Genomic DNA, 16,772 nt, shown 5'->3' with positions numbered 1-16,772 from the left:
CCCCCCCAATATAAATACCCCTCTCCAGGAGATTCAGCTGCCCTGATTGGTCTTGATGCGTTTGGGCAGCAGGTCTCCCCTGTCCCCCTCTTCTGCAGGCATCTCACCATCGTCATGGTGATAAGAGCCCCCCTCAGCTGGCAGCGCTCCTTCTACCACATGGTTCAACCCTGGCAGGAAGCTGCCCCCCTCCTCCAGCACTTGTCTCACAGTCATATTGATGCGAGACCCCCGCAGGTAAGGTGCACACACCTCCCAGTCTTGGGAGGCACAGGGCTCCGGGAGAGGGGGTGCAGTGGGGTCCCCGCAGGGAGGCACGGAGAGGCAGGGGGGTAACGTGTCCCCTCCCGGGAAGGGTAGTATCCGCGGAACGGCGTGGTACAACAGGCGGCTAGGACCTGACATCACCATGATGTCACCGCTGTGCATCAGCATGGGGGTGGGGGCCACTTCCCTGCTCAGCCCTCCAAGCAGGAAGATGCAGGACTGCCCGAAGCTGGGAGACGTAAAGAGAGCAAGAGGAAGCAAGGAAGCCAGAAAGGAGAGAGAGGAGGAAGAGTGGGACATGTAGGGGAGATGGATAAAAAGAAAAGTAGGCATTAATGTCACCACTTATATAGTGTCCAGAAGTCTGTGTTTACTGGCAAGTGTGTGTGCATGTGTGTGTGCGACCATCACGGTAGTAAACATATATATATTTGCATGCACACACGTGTATGTGTACATATATAGTAGAAGTGTCGCATTGCATGTAGCAATGCTTGAAATCTCTTGCACATTTTTGCTCTCTTTTCTTTATCTTACAGAGAAAAGGCGGCACACCATTTCAGGGGGAGAAGGGGGGCGCAACGATTACAAAGGCCCCACGCTGAGAGCGCGAGGCCTCTCTAAACTTAATTACCAGGCTCTGGTCACGCGTCTGACAACAAATGACACCCGTTGCCGTGGAGATGTGACGTCACATGAACCCGCATGACGCATCATTAGCCGCAGGGGGGGGGGGGGGCGACCGAGGAGGGAGCAGGTAGGGCGGGCGGAGGAAGTTTGTGCACCGCTGCCATATGACAGAGAGAGACACACACACACAAAATTGTGTATCTCTCAGACATGTGATAAAGTGAAAATTTGCATCAAGGAAATGACACAACTTCCTCTGTGACAATGTTGTTAAAACCAACTAGTATATCTTTCAAGAAATACAAACTAATCCTGATAATTCACTCAGTTAAACATCGTAATTGTAAATACTTAATTCATTGTAAACTGGATTTCCTTTCAAAGAGATTCATCTAAAAACTAGAAGTGATTCTAGCTGATTTATAACAAACTGGAGCAGAAAAATGATTCTGTATTCTGAGAAATTCTACAATGTGTGTTACAGACAGCACACAGGGTGTCATTAACTGCAATGATCAAAGTCTTGTGACCACACACACCACACACACACACACAATGCCTGTCTATATGCCATACATATATACAGTGTTCGACAAACCTATACATTTGCACGCCCCGGGCGAGTGGATTTAACATTGTGGCGAGCTCCTATTGGCCCAAGCAGCACACGTGTGGTACTAGGTGGCGAGTAGATTTTTTGGTGATTTGTCGACCACTGCATATATATATCCGTGTGCATGTATGCATATCTGTGGCGGTCACCTGAAGGACAGCAGTGGGCTTTGGTGGTCCAGCTCGGACTCGTCCACGTGGATGCCCAGCGAGGAGTCCAGGTGATAGTAGTTGAGGATGGCGGCCTCAGGTTTGAAGGCCTGGAAGCCGCAGGCTCGCGACACACAGCGAGAGAGTTCCGCCAGGTCCGGGGGGAACGTGGAGCAATGATCCTGGGAGTACTTCTGCGGGGACAGAGTATTATAGCGTGAGAGAGACCCCTGCAACACCAGCACAGAGCCTACACCCGTCACCACGCCTTAATGACACAGCCCCCTCCTTAGCGAGCTCCTGGGGGTCCCCCCCGGCTGTCACAGTACCTTGGTGTGTCGTCCCCCCCGGCTGTCACAGTACCTTGGTGTTCCCCCCCAGCTGTCACAGTACCTTGGGGTCCCCCCCAGCTGTCACAGTACCTTGGTGGTCCCCCCCAGCTGTCACAGTACCTTGGTGGTCCCCCCCAGCTGTCACAGTACCTTGGTGGTCCCCCCCGGGGCTGTCACAGTACCTTGGTGCCCCCCCGGCTGTCACAGTACCTTGGTGTTCCCCCCCGCTGTCACAGTACCTTGGGCCCCCCCCCCCCCCCAGCTGTCAAAGTACCTTGGTGTGTCCCCCCCCCCCGGCTGTCACAGTACCTTGGTCCCCACCCCCCGGCTGTCACAATACCTTGGGTCCCCTCCCCTGGCTGTCACAGTACCTTGGTGTCCCAGTTATAGTGATAGCCGAGTGTTACCCAGCGAAGACTCTCCAGCAGGCTCTTCTGAGCTCTCCTTCCCAAGGATTTTTTTCTGGGGAGGGGAGAAGGGGTCAGCAGACTCTTCCAAGCCCACCCAACCGGACACGCTGAGTGACACAGTGTGACAAGGAGTCACGTGTCCTAGGAACTATATCTACCTCTCCGTGTACAATACAGAGAGGATCTGTAATTACATACTATTCTATGTTTGCAACAATCACTTTCTCATTTGACATCCAAAGTACATAGAATTGTTATGCTCTGTTAACTTAATATTATCAATCAGCAAAAAACACCAGAACCCACCATTATTTTGGCTTGGACTTTAATCTGGGTGAATGGGAATGCACATATTGTGTGTGTCGGATCAGTACTGCAGGTTCTGCCCGATTCCACTGGCTCGAGAACACTAATGAGAAGGTGTCCTGATGTGGGGGGGGGGGGGTCCCCAGGCTGTCCACCCTCACCTGAGCTGATCCTGGCTGCTCTCCCACAGGTTGGACGTCTGCTCCGGGCTCATGTGCAGATCCAGGTTGCAGATGTTGGGTTTCCGGGGGTACAGTTTCAGACACTGCCTCACCCAGCGATGCTGCCAGCCGGGCAGGAAGGGGTTCGAGATAAAGAGAAACCCTGCAAGGGTCAGGAGATACAGTGGGCAGATGACACACCCTGGCACCCCATCCCTACAGGCTCATGGCAATTCACAGAGCAGCATTACATTACTCTTATTGTTATTACTCTCGTAGTTTGAAGGGACACAATTCTTCCCTCCATCTCTGGTGCTCAAATTTGATTGGCAGGGCATGCAAGTTTGGCATTGTAGGGATGTGGGTTAGACATCGGTTGTGTGTTGGTGTGGACTTGGCATCAGAATGGAATATGCTTCGGGTTGGCCTGCATTAGCCTGCAAGTGGATCTGACAAAAATTTACCGCTCCTGCCCTGACCTCTCATCCCATCAACAACTGTCACTCCACCATCTCCTCCTGGATGTCCCACTGCTACATGTAGCTTATCTCAGTCAATCCCACACTACGAAACATCCCTCTCACTCATAATGCAACGAAAAACCTAATTCACTCATCATATCCCGCCTTGACTACGGCAACTTCTGCCTAGCGGGCATTACCCACATCCACACGCCCCAACTCCAACCCATCCAAACTGCTGCCAGACTCGTCTACCTCACCCACCGCTCCACTATGCACATACGTACACTGGCTCACCATGGCCTTTATCATTAGATTTTAAATCATCTGACACACAAAGCCCTCTACACTTCTCTAAAGACTCGCCATTCCACCCCGCGACAGCCACCTCTCCCCCGCCCGCGCTGCCCCCTCGCTCTGAAATTGCCTCCCAGGCACAATCAGACTCTCCCCCAGCTTTCCAAATATTAATCTCCCTGAAAACTCACCTCATTATGGACATCTGGACCCCCCCACCAGGCCAAGTAGTACCAGCTGTATGGCTGGACCAAACCCCATGCTATCTTACTCCCCCTGACAGCCACACCCCAAACTGCATGCTGACACACAGTCCCACAAGGTGCAGACACCTGGCTCTTGCAATTTTGCCCCTTACTCCCTGTAGATTGTAAGCCCTGGCGGTGAGGCCCGTGTGACCTTCTATATTCGTGTGCTTGTTCCTTCTTATTTTCTGTCATTCTGTTAATTTAACTCCTGTTACCTCCCACCCCATTGTACCGCGCCGCACAACACGTTGGCGCTTTATAAATAAGCAATCATAACAGATATGGGTTTGGCACTGAATCAGCCTGTGATCGGGTATGACACGGGTATGACACGGGCAGGAAAGCAGCAGCGGGACCCGGTACCTGGATACCCCTCCAGTCCATACGTCTTCCACTGGTGCGTCGGCAGTAACCCGGCTCTGCTGGCATCCTGATCACCAAGGGAACCGACACTCAGCGCAGCGCTCTGTATCTAGGGGGAGGGGAACAGATTAACCCCCACCCAACACTGCAACCACACACACACAATCCCTCACTCTGCATCACTCACTCTCACTGAATCACCCACTCACTCACTCACACAATGCATCACTCACTCCCTCTCACACTGCATCACTCACTCCCTCTCACACACACTGCATCACTCACTCCCTCTCACACTGCATCACTCACACCCTCTGCATCACTCCCTCCCTCTCACACACACTGCATCACTCACTCCCTCTCACACACACACACACTGCATCACTCACTCCCTCTAACACACACTGCATCACTCCCTCACTCATTCACTCTCACACACACACTGCATCACTCACTCCATCACACACTGCATCACTCACTCCCTCTCACACACACTGCATCACTCACTCCCTCTCACACACACACACTGCATCACTCACTCCCTCTCACACACACACACACACACACTGCATCACTCACTCCCTCTCACACACACTGCATCACTCACTACCTCCCACACACACTGAATCACTCATTCACACTAAATCACTTACTCTCTCACTCACACTCTGCCTCACTCACTCTCGGGTGCCCGCTACTGAACTCTATCACCCCGCACAGCTCGGCCGGCGGGTTCCTGCTCTTATAGAAACGGAAAAGTTTCCTGAAAGCGTCCTCCCCGTGCTCCAGCCCACGGGCCGCCATCTTCCTCATCCCCTCACTGGGCGCCGCCATCTTCCTCACCCCTTCAGTGGGCGCCGCCATCTTGCCTCGGATTCCGTACAGCACCGCCATCTTGAGGTACCCACCTCTTTTCGGTCCCTACGTCACCGCTGGGGTGAGAGGTCAAGCACGGGTTAGAGGTCAGATTATCCAAGATGGCGACGCCAGCAGCTAAGAAGGTGTTCGAGCTTTTCGTGTCTAGGGTACCGTGGACCGTGGCGAGCAGTGAGTGGAGTGGGGGGGGGGGGGCGTATAGTGTGGTTGGCGCACATGGTCGCTGCTGTCCCCACTCAGAGCTTCCTGTTTGAGTGTGAGCTCTTGGTTGGAGAGGTGGTAATGGATTCTCAATGCCACACGTGGGCAGTACTATTACTGCTCGGCGCAGGCTGGATCCTGCGTGTTTTGCCTTTAGCGCTGGCTGGGGGCAGCAGGATTTGTAATCCTTAGGTCTGTTTACATTCTGTCAATTTAATCAGGGGAAGAACCCCGATAAGGTGCCCAATCCGTCCCCCCCTCTGACTGTCGGTCCCCCCCTCTGACTGTCGGTCCCCCCCCGTGCCCTCTCTGGCTGTCGTCGCTCCCCCCGTGCCCTCTCTGGCTGTCGTCGCTCCCCCCCGTGCCCTCTCTGGCTGTCGTCGCTCCCCCCGTGTCGTCGCTCCCCCCCATGCCCTCTCTGGCTGTCGTCGCCCCCCCCGGTGCCCTCTCTGGCTGTCGTCGCTCCCCCCCCCCCGGTGCCCTCTCTGGCTGTCGTCGCTCCCCCCCCCCGTACCCTCTCTGGCTGTCGTCGCCCCCCCCCGTGCCCTCTCTGGCTGTCGTCGCTCCCCCCCGTGCCCTCTCTGGCTGTCGTCGCTCCCCCCCGTGCCCTCTCTGGCTGTCGTCGCTCCCCCCCCGTGCCCTCTCTGGCTGTCGTCGCTCCCCCCCCGTGCCCTCTCTGGCTGTCGTCGCTCCCCCCCCGTGCCCTCTCTGGTTGTCGTCGCTCCCCCCCGTGCCCTCTCTGGCTGTCGTCGCTCCCCCCCGTGCCCTCTCTGGCTGTCGTCGCTCCCCCCCGTGCCCTCTCTGGCTGTCGTCGCTCCCCCCCGTGTCGTCGCTCCCCCCGTGTCGTCGCTCCCCCCGTGTCGTCGCTCCCCCCCATGCCCTCTCTGGCTGTCGTCGCCCCCCCCGGTGCCCTCTCTGGCTGTCGTCGCTCCCCCCCCCGTACCCTCTCTGGCTGTCGTCGCCCCCCCCCCGTGCCCTCTCTGGCTGTCGTCGCTCCCCCCCGTGCCCTCTCTGGCTGTCGTCGCTCCCCCCCCGTGCCCTCTCTGGCTGTCGTCGCTCCCCCCCGTGCCCTCTCTGGCTGTCGTCGCTCCCCACCACCCCGTGCCCTCTCTGGCTCTCGTCGCTCCCCCCCGTGCCCTCTCTGGCTGTCGTCGCTCCCCCCCCCCCCGTGCCCTCTCTGGCTGTCGTCGCCCCCCCACCCCCCGTGCCCTCTCTGGCTGTCGTCGCTCCCCCCCCGTGCCCTCTCTGGCTGTCGTCGCTCCCTCCCTCCGTGCCCTCTATGGCTGTCGTCGCTCCCTCCCTCCGTGCCCTCTCTGGCTGTCGTCACTCCTCCCCCCCGTGCCCTCTCTGGCTGTCGTCGTCGCTCCTCCCCCCCGTGCCCTCTCTGGCTGTCGTCGCTCCCTCCCCCGGTGCCCTCTCTGGCTGTCGTCGCTCCCTCCCCCGGTGCCCTCTCTGGCTGTCGTCGCTCCCTCCCCCGGTGCCCTCTCTGGCTGTCGTCGCTCCCTCCCCTGGTGCCCTCTCTGGCTGTCGTCGCTCCCCCCCCCCCCCCCGTGCCCTCTCTGGCTGTCGTCGCTCCCCCCCGTGCCCTCTCTGGCTGTCGTCGCTCCCCCCCGTGCCCTCTCTGGCTGTCGTCGCTCCCCCCCCCCCCTCCGTGCCCTCTCTGGCTGTCGTCGCTCCTCCCCCCCCCGTGCCCTCTCTGGCTATCGTCGCTCCCCCCCGTGCCCTCTCTGGCTGTCGTCGCTCCCCCCCCCCGTGCCCTCACTGGCTGTCGTCACTCCTCCCCCCCCCCCGGTGCCCTCTCTGGTTGTCGTCGCTCCCCCCCCCGCGCCCTCTCTGGCTGTCGTCGCTCCCCCCCCCCCCCTCCGTGCCCTCTCTGGCTGTCGTCGCTCCCCCCCCCCCCTCCGTGCCCTCTCTGGCTGTCGTCGCTCCTCCCCCCCCCGTGCCCTCTCTGGCTATCGTCGCTCCCCCCCGTGCCCTCTCTGGCTGTCGTCGCTCCCCCCCCCCGTGCCCTCTCTGGCTGTCGTCACTCCTCCCCCCCCCCCCCCCGGTGCCCTCTCTGGTTGTCGTCGCTCCCCCCCCCCCCCCCGCGCCCTCTCTGGCTGTCGTCGCTCCCCCCCCGCGCCCTCTCTGGCTGTCGTCCATCCCCCCCCCCCCCCGTGCCCTCTCTGGCTGTCGTCGCTCCCCCCGCGCCCTCTCTGGCTGTCGTTGCTCCCCCCCCGTGCCCTCTCTGGCTGTCGTCGCTCCCCCCCCGTGCCCTCTCTGGCTGTCGTCGCTCCCCCCCACCCCGTGCCCTCTCTGGCTGTCGTCGCTCCCCCCCGTGCCCTCTCTGGCTGTCGTCGCTCCCCCCCGTGCCCTCTCTGGCTGTCGTCGCTCCCCCCCGTGCCCTCTCTGGCTGTCGTCGCTCCCCCCCGTGCCCTCTCTGGCTGTCGTCGCTCCCCCCCCCGTGCCCTCTCTGGCTGTCGTCGCTCCCCCCCCGTGCCCTCTCTGGCTGTCGTCGCTCCCCCCCCGTGCCCTCTCTGGCTGTCGTCGCTCCCCCCCCCCGTGCCCTCTCTGGCTGTCGTCGCTCCCCCCCCGTGCCCTCTCTTGCTGTCGTCGCTCCCCCCCGTGCCCTCTCTGGCTGTCGTCGCTCCCCCCCCCGTGCCCTCTCTGGCTGTCGTCGCTCCCCCCCCATGCCCTCTCTGGCTGTCGTCGCTCCCCCCCCGTGCCCTCTCTGGCTGTCGTCGCTCCCTCCCCCGGTGCCCTCTCTTGCTGTCGTCGGTGCCCTCTCGGCTGTCGTCACTCCCCCCCGGTGCCCTCTCTGGCTGTCGTCGGTGCCCTCTCGGCTGTCGTCACTCCCCCCCCGTGCCCTCACTGGCTGTCGTCGCTCCCCCTCCCCCCCCGGCTGTCGTCGCTCCCCCCCCGTGCCCTCTCTGGCTGTCGTCGCTTTCCCCCCCCCCCGTGCCCTCTCTGGCTGTCGTCGCTTTCCCCCCCCCCCCCCGTGCCCTCTCTGGCTGTCGTCGCTCCCCCCGTGCCCTCTCTGGCTGTCGTCGCTCCCCCCGTGCCCTCTCTGGCTGTCGTCGCTCCCCCCGTGCCCTCTCTGGCTGTCGTCGCTCCCCCCGTGCCCTCTCTGGCTGTCGTCGCTCCCCCCGTGCCCTCTCTGGCTGTCGTCGCTCCCCCCGTGCCCTCTCTGGCTGTCGTCGCTCCCCCCGTGCCCTCTCTGGCTGTCGTCGCTCCCCCCGTGCCCTCTCTGGCTGTCGTCGCTCCCCCCGTGCCCTCTCTGGCTGTCGTCGCTCCCCCCGTGCCCTCTCTGGCTGTCGTCGCTCCCCCCGTGCCCTCTCTGGCTGTCGTCGCTCCCCCCCCGTGCCCTCTCTGGCTGTCGTCGCTCCCCCCCCGTGCCCTCTCTGGCTGTCGTCGCTCCCCCCCCGTGCCCTCTCTGGCTGTCGTCGCTTCCCCCCCCTGTGCCCTCTCTGACTGTTCTCCTTTCACTTCCTGTTCTTAGGAGAGCTGAAGGAATATTTTTCACAGTTTGGGACGATAAAGAAATGTCTTCTGCCATTTGTGAGTATCCGATGCAGCCCACCATGTACAAGGGTTAGGGGGCGATGTGTGTAAAGCAGAGGTAGCCAACTCCAATCCTCAAGGGCTACCAACAGGTCAGGTTTTCAGGATATCATTGTTTCAGCACAGGTAACAACTCCTGCAGCAAGACTACAATAATTAGAACAAATAATAGGAACAGGTGCTGCAGTGCATGATATAAACACATTCTTTTGTACACTGTGCAAACCCAAGAGCAGATTGAACAATCATGAATTAGTTGCATAGATCCCAGGCTGCCCCCACAAGTGTTTCTCTGTCTCTGTGTTGTGCACTGACAGGTAATGTGTGTTTTGTGTCTGTAGGACAAGGAGACCGGCTTCCATCGTGGATTTTGTTGGGTGGCTTTTTCATCAGAAGAAGGGTTGCTGAACGCCCTGCAGAAAGACATGCACCTGCTGGAAGGAGCTAAGGTGAAGGCAGCCTGGGACACGCTGGAGGAGAGGCCCTGGGCCCAAAATTCTGTATTCCACCAGCTTGTTTCAGCAACATTAGGGTGTAGCAAGGGAGCTTACAAATTCAAAGTGTGTGACTAGCAAGGCAGTTAACTACCCCTAACTTTTCTTTTTTTTACAGGATGGAAACTGGAGCACTGCTATTTCAGCTCTGTGGACCACTCGGGTTCCTGAGAATTACTTTTTTTTTTTAAGGGAATTTAAATGCTGTCCAATAAGAAGCCACAACCAATAACCGATTGGTACAGGATTTGGCAGCCATTTTGTTTCCCCCAGAGAAATTTAAACTAAGCATTTTGGGATCTGGGGTCCCCAGAGCTGACAATAGCATGAGGTAGGCATTTGAGACCGCTTGGTTTAAATACTGTATGTATAACTGGTGATTGAGTAGGTTGCTGCTCTAAATTCCAATCAACCAATTGTATCGCCAACGTTCAACATTTAAATATATCTAGAATATGGTTGCGCTACCTGTACTCAAGCAGAGATAAAAGTGTAGAGAGGACTAAGAACACAGCAAAATGAAAAAGAGAACTGGAAAAATAACAAAAATGTATTCAAGCATAAATCTAATTAAAAAGCCTGCTCAAGCAGAGAGCGCCTTCTAATCGGACTTGTTGGGGGGCTTGAGGACTAGAGTTGAGCACGCACCGCTGTTATACACCACACATTAAGTCAGGTGTCTGCAGCAAACACTTGGATGTTCTCCGCTGGACATGTGCCCCATATAGAGCTGTTCCCCCTAATACCGCACATTGTGAAAGCGCGCTCCTCCGTGTGACGCTCTTTAAAACAGGTACCAACCTTATAACGTATAAAGGTCCGTCGCCTGCAGCAGTGTCACGTGGCGCCTCCCACGGCACAGTCTCATTTCTCTAACTCGCCAGCCACAATGTTTTCCATACACAGGGTCTTATCCTCAACTTCCGAGGCTTATTAATGTCACTAATGAGGGTCTGAGCGCTATTAATTGAGTTTTTGGGCTGTTTAGGAATAGTGAAAATAAAGTGAGCAGAAAAGTGAACAGTCCCTATGGTGAAGGAAAGTTCCCCGTGTCTGTAAAGGGATCAAACAGTAAGTTACATGTGCACCGAGCTCGGGAACGCCATTAACCAGGTTTGAATTGCTTTCCAGCTCCAAGTTCAGCAGAACAGACGCCTGCTGGGAAACTCGAACAGACAAGGGAGCGGGAGCTGGAGCGGCGGGAGCGGGAGCAGCGGCGGGAGCAGCGAGAGCGGGAGCTGACGCGCAGACTGTTTTATTGTTCAGCGGCTGTAAAAACTTTAAATAAACACGGAACACAAACGTCCTTCTCTTAATTGTGAGGGAGGGAGACAGAGCCGGGTGGGGGACAGAGCCGGGTGGGGGACAGAGCACTTAGGCTGTGATTATACCTAAAAACGCACGCGGCGTCGCATGTAGCGGCACCAAAACAGGTATCATAAATCCTATTAAAGTGCTTATAATCCCATGGCGACGGTCGCGGCGCGCCATACTGCGAAGCGGGGGCTGGAGACTTCAAAATGGTTTTTTTTTTCAGGCGACAGCCGTGTCACGTGAGCGATTCAGCCAATGAGGGTGACCCGCCTCTGCCCTCTCTCCGGGTGTAATCAAGATGCTGCTCGGCGGCAGCGCAGGCTGACGTCACAGAAAAGCGCTGCCGCCGAGCAGCACTCGGCATAATCACAGCTTTAACCTTTTCACTGCCAGAGGGACTTGCAACTCCCAGTATGTGAAAGGTTTCAAATGGCCCATTAATAAAGTATAAAAATCACACGTGAGCACAATCACGTCTGACAGGACATCTCTTAGCATACAGTGCTTCTGCAGCCAGGGATTTTGGGAAATGACATGCAAATGAGCACTGTGAGGCAATCTACTTCTCATCCAATTTAACATGGACCTCTGTACGCTAATGCCTGCCGCGGGGCACAGCCGGTTAACATGCAGAGCCGGCCTCCCTACTCAGACAGCGGGTTTGACCTCTTGGGTCTCAGTGTGAGGCCAGTTATCCTGGCTTGGCATTGTGAAGCTGGGACAGGCTCTAACCACACAAGTTATGGTGGGTAAAAATGTCACAATCCCTCCCCCCTACATAACAATGATTAAAGGATTTTATACTGAAGGATGCAAAAAGAAACGGGCTGTTTTACTAAAAATACACTTTTCAAAGAGGAAATGGAATTGCAGATTTAAATGCGCACAGGAGGATAAATACAAAAGAAACAGCGCAAAAAACCTCATAGTGTAGTATGAATATAAAATGGTATTGGTAAAACAGGTGAGTATTGCACGTACATCAGATAAAATAATTACTGGCAGTACATGCTACCCACTGTGCATTTGTATCCTGTATACATCCTTTACTAATCTCCGTTCCCGCCCGCTGCCTCCCTGACCGGCTGAGATCGTGAAGACGCTACCAGATGACGTCATTGACGTGTGCCGGAGTCTGACTTCACACGCCGAGAGATACAGGGTGAGAGCCTGTCTCGCTGGATCTACAGCCGTACAGCAGACGAAATCTACCGGGCTGCTGAAACTGGATGCCGTGAGCCTGCCCCGCTGAAACAACAGCTGTGAAGTAGACGAATTCCACCGGACTACTGCAGCTGGATGTCGGGTTAACACCATACACCACAGCAGCCTTGATCCACCAAAGGAGAGGGGAAGGAGAGTAAATCCACCTGATGATCGCCCGTTCCACTCGTGGCTCTGATTGGTAACATGTCCATATACATGTACTGCCAGTAATTATTTTATCTGATGTACGTGCAATACTCACCTGTTTTACCAATATCATTTTATATTCATACTACACTATGAGGTTTTTTGCGCTGTTTCTTTTGTATTTGTTCTTCTAGTTGGTCTGTGGAGCCATTCCACGAATACAGCTGCACACCTTCACTAAGTAACAGGTTTATATATATATATATATATATATATATATATATTTAATCACTTTATCACTGTAAGAGCACACCACTTTGTTCACAATTTATAGAGCGCAGTTCACTCCCTGTTTGTTTCCAGCACAGGAGGATACAATGATTCTGCTACAGCAATCCTTGCTGCAACTTTGGGGGGGACACAGGAGGCTGTGTACAGTGATGCGCTGCACATTACACGGGAGGCTGTGTACAGTGATGCGCTGCACATTACACGGGAGGCTGTGTACAGTGATGCGCTGCACATTACACGGGAGGCTGTGTACAGTGACGCGCTGCACATTACACGGGAGGCTGTGTACAGTGACGCGCTGCACATTACACGGGAGGCTGTGTACAGTGACGCGCTGCACATTACACGGGAGGCTGTGTACAGTGACACGCTGCACATTACATGGGAGGCTGCGTACAGTGACGCGCTGCACATTACACGGGAGGCTGCATACAGTGACGCGCTGCACATTACACGGGAGGCTGCGTACAGTGACACGCTGCGCATTACACGGGAGGCTGTGTACAGTGACGCGCTGCACATTACATGGGAGGCTGTGTACAGTGACACGCTGCACATTACACGGGAGGCTGTGTACAGTGACGCGCTGCACATTACACGGGAGGCTGCATACAGTGACGCGCTGCACATTACACGGGAGGCTGCGTACAGTGACACGCTGCGCATTACACGGGAGGCTGCGTACAGTGACGCGCTGCGCATTACACGGGAGGCTGCGTACAGTGACGCGCTGCACATTACACAAGAGGCTGCGTACAGTGACGCGCATTACACAAGAGGCTGCGTACAGTGACACGCTGCGCATTACACAGGAGGTTGTGTACAGTAACGCGCTGTGCATTACACAGGAGGCTGTGTACAGTGACACGCTGCGCATTACACAGGAGGCTGTGTACAGTGACGCGCTGCGCATTACACAAGAGGCTGCATACAGTGACGCGCTGCACATTACACGGGAGGCTGCGTACAGTGACACGCTGCGCATTACACGGGAGGCTGCGTACAGTGACGCGCTGCGCATTACACGGGAGGCTGCGTACAGTGACGCGCTGCACATTACACAAGAGGCTGCGTACAGTGACGCGCATTACACAAGAGGCTGCGTACAGTGACGCGCATTACACAAGAGGCTGCGTACAGTGACGCGCTGCGCATTACACAGGAGGCTGTGTAGTGACGCACTGCGCATTACACAAGAGGCTGCGTACAGTGATGCGCTGCGCATTACACAAGAGGCTGTGTACAGTGACGCGCTGCGCATTACACAGGAGGCTGTGTAGTGACGCACTGCGCATTACACAAGAGGCTGCGTACAGTGATGCGCTGCGCATTACACAAGAGGCTATGTACAGTGACGCACTGCGCATTGCACGGGAGGCTGTACAGTGACACCGCATTACACGGGAGGCTGCGTACAGCGACGCACGGCGCATTACACGGGAGGCTGCGTACAGCGATGCACGGCGCATTACACAGGCGGCTGCGTACAGTGACGCACTGCGCATTACACGGGACGCTGTACAGTGACGCACTGCGCATTACACGGGACGCTGTACAGTGACGCACTGCGCATTACACGGGACGCTGTACAGTGACGCACTGCACATTACACGGGATGCTGTACAGTGACGCACTGCGCATTACACGGGACGCTGTACAGTGACGCACTGCGCATTACACGGGACGCTGTACAGTGACGCACTGCGCATTACACGGGACGCTGTACAGTGACGCACTGCGCATTACGCAGGCGGATGTGTAGTGACACTGCAGTACAAGGGAGGCTGTGTACAGTGACGCACTGCGCATTACATGGGAGGCTGTGTACATACAGTGAAGCACATACATGCACTGCGCATTACAGGATGTGTATATAGTGGCACGCACTGCGCATTACTTTGCTGGCTGTGTACATACAGTGAAGCACAAGCACGCACTGCGCATTACAGGCTGTGTACATAGTGACGCGCGCACCGCGCATTACAGGCTGTGTACATAGTGACGCGCGCACTGCGCATTACAGGCTGTGTACATAGTGACGCGCGCACTGCGCATTACTTTGCTGGCTGTGTACATAGTGACGCACAAGCGCGCATTACAGGCTTTGTACATAGTGACACACTGCGCATTACACGCTGTGTACATACAGTGAAGCACTGCGCATTACAGGCTGTGTACATAGTGACGCACAAGCGCGCATTACAGGCTTTGTACATAGTGACACACTGCGCATTACAGGCTGTGTACATAGTGACGTGCGCACTGCGCATTACAGGCTGTGTACATAGTGACGTGCGCACTGCGCAATACAGGCTGTGTACATATAGTGACACACTGCGCATTACAGGCTGTGTACATATAGTGACACACTGCGCATTACACGCTGTGTACATACAGTGAAGCACTGCGCATTACAGGCTGTGTACATAGTGAAGCACAAGCGCGCATTACAGGCTTTGTACATAGTGACACACTGCGCATTACAGGCTGTGTACATAGTGACGTGCGCACTGCGCATTACAGGCTGTGTACATAGTGACGTGCGCACTGCGCATTACAGGCTGTGTACATATAGTGACACACTGCGCATTACAGGCTGTGTACATAGTGACGTGCGCACTGCGCATTACAGGCTGTGTACATATAGTGACACACTGCGCATTACAGGCTGTGTACATATAGTGACACACTGCGCATTACAGGCTGTGTACATAGTGACGTGCGCACTGAGCATTACAGGCTGTGTACATATAGTGACACACTGCGCATTACAGGCTGTGTACATATAGTGACACACTGCGCATTACAGGCTGTGTACATAGTGACGTGCGCACTGCGCATTACAGGCTGTGTACATAGTGACGTGCGCACAGCGCATTACAGGCTGTGTACATATAGTGACGTGCGCACTGCGCAATACAGGCTGTGTACATAGTGACGTGCGCACTGCGCATTACAGGCTGTGTACATATAGTGACACACTGCGCATTACAGGCTGTGTACATATAGTGACACACTGCGCATTACAGGCTGTGTACATATAGTGACACACTGCGCATTACAGGCTGTGTACATAGTGACGTGCGCACTGCGCATTACAGGCTGTGTACATATAGTGACACACTGCGCATTACAGGCTGTGTACATATAGTGACACACTGCGCATTACAGGCTGTGTACATAGTGACGTGCGCACTGCGCATTACAGGCTGTGTACATAGTGACGTGCGCACTGCGCATTACAGGCTGTGTACATATAGTGACGTGCGCACTGCGCATTACAGGCTGTGTACATAGTGACGTGCGCACTGCGCAATACAGGCTGTGTACATATAGTGACACACTGCGCATTACAGGCTGTGTACATAGTGACGTGCGCACTGCGCATTACAGGCTGTGTACATATAGTGACACACTGCGCATTACAGGCTGTGTACATAGTGACGTGCGCACTGCGCATTACAGGCTGTGTACATAGTGACGTTACAGGCTGTGTACATATAGTGACGTGCGCACTGCGCATTACAGGCTGTGTACATAGTGACGTGCGCACTGCGCATTACAGGCTGTGTACATATAGTGACACACGGCGCATTACAGGCTGTGTACATATAGTGACACACTGCGCATTACAGGCTGTGTACATATAGTGACACACTGCGCATTACAGGCTGTGTACATAGTGACGTGCACACTGCGCAATACAGGCTGTGTACATATAGTGACACACTGCGCATTACAGGCTGTGTACATATAGTGACACACTGCGCATTACAGGCTGTGTACATAGTGACGTGCGCACTGCGCATTACAGGCTGTGTACATAGTGACGTGCGCACTGCGCAATACAGGCTGTGTACATATAGTGACACACTGCGCATTACAGGCTGTGTACATAGTGACGTGCGCACTGCGCAATACAGGCTGTGTACATATAGTGACACACTGCGCATTACAGGCTGTGTACATAGTGACGTGCGCACTGCGCATTACAGGCTGTGTACATAGTGACGTGCGCACTGCGCATTACAGGCTGTGTACATATAGTGACACACTGCGCATTACAGGCTGTGTACATATAGTGACACACTGCGCATTACAGGCTGTGTACATATAGTGACACACTGCGCATTACAGGCTGTGTACATATAGTGACGTGCGCACTGCGCATTACAGGCTGTGTACATATAGTGACACACTGCGCATTACAGGCTGTGTACATAGTGACGTGCGCACTGCGCATTACAGGCTGTGTACATATAGTGACACACTGCGCATTACAGGCTGTGTACATATAGTGACACACTGCGCATTACAGGCTGTGTACATAGTGACGTGCGCACTGCGCAATACATTGCAGGCTGATTTCCCAATGGAAATATTTCTCTTCTTGACAAGCCAGGAATATGAAGCGTGGAACTTAAGCTATAAAATTAAAAACACATGGCACTCAAATTGGGGCAATA

General features: G+C 55.6%; 2 protein-coding genes across 2 annotated transcripts; one reads left to right on the top strand and one right to left on the bottom strand.

The window, feature by feature from the left end:
• Nucleotides 1–5,146, bottom strand: ALKBH1 (alkB homolog 1, histone H2A dioxygenase). Its single transcript, XM_075614648.1, has 6 exons — nucleotides 4,919–5,146; nucleotides 4,238–4,346; nucleotides 2,869–3,031; nucleotides 2,363–2,453; nucleotides 1,660–1,853; nucleotides 1–496 (listed from the first exon to the last, which is right to left on the bottom strand). The coding sequence occupies exons 1-6, from the start codon at nucleotides 5,129–5,131 to the stop codon at nucleotides 34–36; spliced, it is 1,233 nt and encodes a 410-aa protein (XP_075470763.1). The 5' UTR covers nucleotides 5,132–5,146; the 3' UTR covers nucleotides 1–33.
• On the top strand, nucleotides 5,144–10,650 carry SLIRP (SRA stem-loop interacting RNA binding protein). The gene is made up of 4 exons (XM_075614649.1): nucleotides 5,144–5,284; nucleotides 8,793–8,851; nucleotides 9,196–9,303; nucleotides 10,480–10,650. The coding sequence occupies exons 1-4, from the start codon at nucleotides 5,215–5,217 to the stop codon at nucleotides 10,588–10,590; spliced, it is 348 nt and encodes a 115-aa protein (XP_075470764.1). The 5' UTR covers nucleotides 5,144–5,214; the 3' UTR covers nucleotides 10,591–10,650.
• The last annotated feature ends 6,122 nt before the right edge of the window (nucleotides 10,651–16,772 follow it).

This window comes from Ascaphus truei, chromosome 9 (genome assembly GCF_040206685.1).
Source record: "Ascaphus truei isolate aAscTru1 chromosome 9, aAscTru1.hap1, whole genome shotgun sequence".
NCBI lineage: Eukaryota > Metazoa > Chordata > Amphibia > Anura > Ascaphidae > Ascaphus > Ascaphus truei.
This window is presented reverse-complemented; position numbering and strand designations above follow the sequence as displayed.